The sequence below is a fragment of the Arachis ipaensis genome, chromosome B01, assembly GCF_000816755.2.
Source record: "Arachis ipaensis cultivar K30076 chromosome B01, Araip1.1, whole genome shotgun sequence".
Classification (NCBI taxonomy): Eukaryota; Viridiplantae; Streptophyta; class Magnoliopsida; order Fabales; family Fabaceae; genus Arachis; species Arachis ipaensis.
The window spans coordinates 3,765,528-3,770,393 of record NC_029785.2 but is presented as its reverse complement, the minus strand read 5'-3'; the positions used below and the strand labels follow the sequence as shown (position 1 = coordinate 3,770,393).

At 37.8% G+C, this 4,866-nt stretch overlaps 1 protein-coding gene across 8 annotated transcripts in view; it reads left to right on the top strand.

The window, feature by feature from the left end:
- LOC107644544 (uncharacterized mitochondrial protein ymf11) overlaps positions 1-3,244 on the top strand; it is a 6,908-nt gene extending 3,664 nt beyond the window's left edge. For all 8 annotated transcript variants that reach the window (XM_016348429.2, XM_021116068.1, XM_021116070.1 and 5 more), the window contains one exon: positions 1-3,244. In XM_016348429.2, the coding sequence (XP_016203915.2) occupies positions 1-1,973 (1,973 nt within the window). In that variant the 3' untranslated portion in view covers positions 1,974-3,244.

The window sequence follows — 4,866 nt, the reverse complement described above, 5'->3', positions numbered from 1 at the left end:
AAACTCCAAAAAGCCACCACCACCGTGTCGAAGACCCTCACTCTTTGCTGAAAGAGGACCCAATTGAAATATGCACATCTTTGTGGGTCAAATCCTTCTCCTCCCCAAACCACTACACATTCTCCAACCTCACTGGTTTTCTCTCCAAATTTGATCTTTGGGTCCTTGCCTACCAGCGCTCTTGCGCCCACTCCACCGGCACCTTCCCTCCCCGCAATGCCATCCACTCCCACCACCTCCAAAACCTTCTCTCTCTCCGAAATGCTGTTGTTTGTGGTCGTTTTAGATGGAATGACAAGGCCCACCAGCTCCTCCTCGCTCCCAACTCCTTAAAACCCCTCTCAAAACGCAAGCTTGAAAAGTTTATGAACTCATCTGAGCCCTGTTTCCAGGACCGGGTGGTTCAGGAGGTTCTCTTGATGATCCTTGAGCCTGTTTTCGAGTCTAGGTTTTCACAGAAATCACATGCCTTTCGACCGGGAAGAAGCGCGCATACCGTGATTCGAACAATTAGGAGTAATTTTGCTGGATACTTGTGGTTTTTGAAGGGCGATTTGAGTGAGATTCTTGATACTGTGGATCAGAATGTGGTCATGGTGTGTCTTGAAAAAGGTACAAAGGATAGGAAAATCTTGGGTTTGATAAAATCTGCACTTAAAGAGCATCCTTTGAAGTGTGTGTCTAGGAATGATGAGGAGAAGGAAGAGTTAAGGAAGGTTAAGAAGAGGAGGGCTACTAAGAAGAGGATTCTCAATGAGAATGAGCCGAAGCCGGACCCGTATTGGTTGAGGACTTTCTTCGGTTTCGCGCCAGAGGAGGCTGCTAAGGTACCTGATTATGGTTATTGTGGGATTTTAAGTCCATTGATTGCTAATGTCTGCCTTAATGAATTGGATCACATGATGGAAGGGATGATTGTTGAGTTTTTTAGGCCTTGTAAGTTTGATTCAATATGGCGGTATTCAATTGATGATGGTTGTCATAACCCTGCATGGCCGGAGTTTGTTCCAGCCAGTGGAAAGGAGAAGACTAGGAAGATGGATTACATAAGATATGGGGGTCATTTCTTGATTGGAATCAGAGGGCCTAGGGAGGATGCAGTGGAAGTTAGGAAAAAAATTATTGAGTTTTGTGAGAGTACTTTCGGATTAAGGTTGGATAATTCGAAGCTAGAGATTGAGCATATTTCAAGGGGGATCCAGTTCTTGGATCATATAATATGCCGGAGGGTGATATACCCGACATTGCGTTACACTGGTTCTGGAGGTAACATTGTGAGTGAAAAGGGTGTTGGAACCTTGCTTTCGGTTACTGCTAGCTTGCCGCAATGCATTCGTCAATTTAGGCATCTAGAACTGGTGAAGGGTGACAAGGACCCGAAGCCACTTCCTTGTACTCCTATGTTGTATTCGGGTCAAGCTCATACGAACTCCCAAATGAATAAATTTCTCGAGACCATGGCTGATTGGTATAGGTATGCTGACAATCGCAAAAAAGTTGTTGGCTTTTGCGCTTATGTAGTTCGTAGTTCTTTGGCCAAATTGTATGCTGCTAGGTACAGGCTGAAGTCACGTGCCAAAGTGTATGGTATAGCATCGCGAAATCTTAGCCGTCCGCTGAGGGAGAGCACTAACAATTCTGCGCCTGAATATTCTGATCTTTTGAGGATGGGGCTGGTTGATGTAATTGAGGGTGTTCAGTTTTCACACATGTCGTTAATTCCATCCTGTGATTACACTCCATTCCCAAGGAACTGGATCCCAGGTCATGAGCGGGTGTTGCATGAGTACATAAAACTTGAAAATCCTAAGTTTTTCTGTGAATTGCTCAGAACTGTCAAGCAAAAAGGTTTAATTCTTCCTCAAGAAGAAATATCTCAAATGGTATGGGACTACAAAACTCTTGGGGTTCGTTATTTCCATTCCAATCAAGATCAAGAAATCAAAACTGATCCAAAGAAGATAACTGAGTAAGTTTAGCAATGATATACAGATTAATGGAGTCTTCTTGACACCGAGTTCTGTTTCTGAGCTGGTGACAACAGAAAAATGGTTATCTACACTGTTGGGTCGTTTTCTACATCGAGTGGGCAAGTCCTTCATACCCTACACTTACATGAAACGTTTTTCCCATGCTGAAATTATAGAATCCAGATGAGGGCATTGTGATTCACTATCAACAATGTAGAACATCGCATTGGTAATAGGTACAGAAAAAAATTACTGCAACAGTAAAACCACATGTAGTCGATGACTTTCTTCGCTGGATTGGGAATTTGGAGTTTCCTTGGAGTGAAATTGTGAATTCTTGAGGATAATATTTAGGATGCCATAGAAGGTTGTTTGCTGGTTATTTTACCAGGGAAGCACTTTAACATAATACTCGTATCTAATTTCACCATGTTCCATTATTCAAAAGGAAGTGTTCAAGAGGAATAATTATTTTCTCCTGTGGAAGCTACCTTCCTATGACCACCAAGCATAGGGAATTCCATCTACTACTGGTAATTTTTAACTACTGCAGGATGGAATATTTGTTGGAGATTGATGAATGTTGATTGATCAACTATGATATTAATAATTTCGAAATTAATGTGTTTGAAATTAACAAGCCATCTGATCTACTTTGCTTGTCTCTGACATTAGAGTGTGTGATACAGTTTGTTTTCCATTGATGAGACAATTATCTTAAAGTTTCCATCAGTGGAAGGTAGATGAAATGTAGGTGCCGAATTTATGCATACTGTTGTGGATTGGAATTTATTTTGGAGGACTGTGGTCAAATTAGAAAACTTAGATGAAGAGCAATAATGTTATCTACTTAGTCCTTACAGCATGGGAAAAACGTTTCTTATATCATTATGCATTATTGTACATCTACCAATAATGTCTGACAAATAGTTGAAAATAATAATTAAATGTTTTTTTCTTATTTGGTTGAAAATGAGTAGAAGAATATTTTACATATTGTATTGTATAGTTGGTCTGTTGGTGTATGGATTCCAATGTGTTATTAGGTGTTTGAGCTACACTTTAAAACAACCTTCAGTTCTGTCCTTCTTGTTGCTAGATAAATTAGACAAGAAAATAGGAGTATGTTATATTTGAAGATGTGGTATTAGATTCTTGTCGCTACAACAAAAGAGCTGAAGATGTTTGTCCTTAAGTAATTTGGATGTACTTTTTCCTATTGGGACAATTTTGGATGTGCTGTTAATGTAAACAAATGATCATATTTAATGCAATTATTTTGTAGGAGGTTAAAAAACTGCATTGATCAATCAACCTTTAAGAAGGAACATCCTGATCAGTGGAAATATGTTTAAGAATATAAGATAAATTATGTTGATATCTTTTATAATTTGGTGAAGATTTAATTTAGTAAAACTATACTGCAATTTCATTTTAACTATCCGGACTACAATAATATTTTTCAAGTCTCTCTTAGAAATTAGTGTCACATTATTTAAAGTTATACAAAATTGGTTATAATATTGCCTATTTTTTTTAAAAAAAATCACTATACAGAAATGAAGCTTCTCCAAGCTAAGCTTAGCATTTTTTTTTGGGCGAAAATTCTCGAGTATATTACTAGCTGAAAGAGTAATGACTAATTCTTAACTTTGTCCGAATTCACTTTTCGATCTGTAGGACGTGTCTCATTTGTTCAGTTTAGGCAGTGTTTGGATAGTGTCTTTGAGACACAAATACATAGATCTGGAGGTGGGTGAAGGTAGATCTAGAGGCAGGCGAGATAATAGAGGCATTGACACATGCTACAAAGAAGAGAGGCGAATCAAGGCAGATCTGGAGGCGGCACGACGATGGGGATGACGGAAGGCGACAAAGAGGTGGCACAACAATGGTGACGGCAACAATGCTGAGAGGAAGATGAGGGCGGCGGCGGAAGAAGAGAGAGAAGGCAGAAGAGAGGAAGAGAGGCGGACAAAGGAAGGAGGCGGTAGCGACGCCGGTAGTGGTGGCGGTGACAATGGTGGAAGGAGAAGGCAGGGGTAAAACAGAGGTTGGAAGGTGGAATGAATTGAAGAAGAAGAGGGAGAGTTATGAAGATAGGGTAAAGGATAAAATTAGAATTTTAAAAAATAACTAAGGATAAAATTGAAAAAATTGTGTCTCATGGATTATGTCTCAATGTCACAGTTTGAAGAAGATACACAAAATACATGTATTTCATGTATATCTGTGTGTAATCGTGTCCATCAAAATTTTATGTTTTAACAAACAAACAATATACACGTTCCACCGTGTCCATGTCTCTAGTGAACATGGACATAAACCAAACGCTGCATTAGATTGATCATATGCTTGAAATTCAACAGCAAATTAACACTACAAATGAAAGCAATAAATAAATAAAAATATTCCCAAATCTTAAATTGTTGCAATCAATGACGTTTCAAAGTAGGTTGTTGTAAACCCTAAAAGACAACATATGCTCAATAATTGTTATATTGGTCCATCTACTGTGTGATCAAATTCATTAACAAAGTTACAAAGACTTCATAGTCAGTGGTATGAGATGGAGACAATTTCTGAGGAAACGTGGACCGCTATATTTTTTATAATTTTTTAAACATATTTAATGTTTAACAAGTGTTTTTAAAGTATTTATTATTTGATAAACTCTTAAATTAAAAAGCCTCATTTCTTATATAAATACCCATTTAAGGATATTATTGCCGTAAATTATTTATCTAAAAAAGGCTTAAGCAACTTCATAAATGATTATTTATTTTATATATCCCTCACACCAAGAGTTTTTATTTATTTATTTATGTGAATTTTTGTATAAGCTTTTTTTTAGTTTGTCTTATACGAAAATGATTTTTTCTGTAATAATAAATAT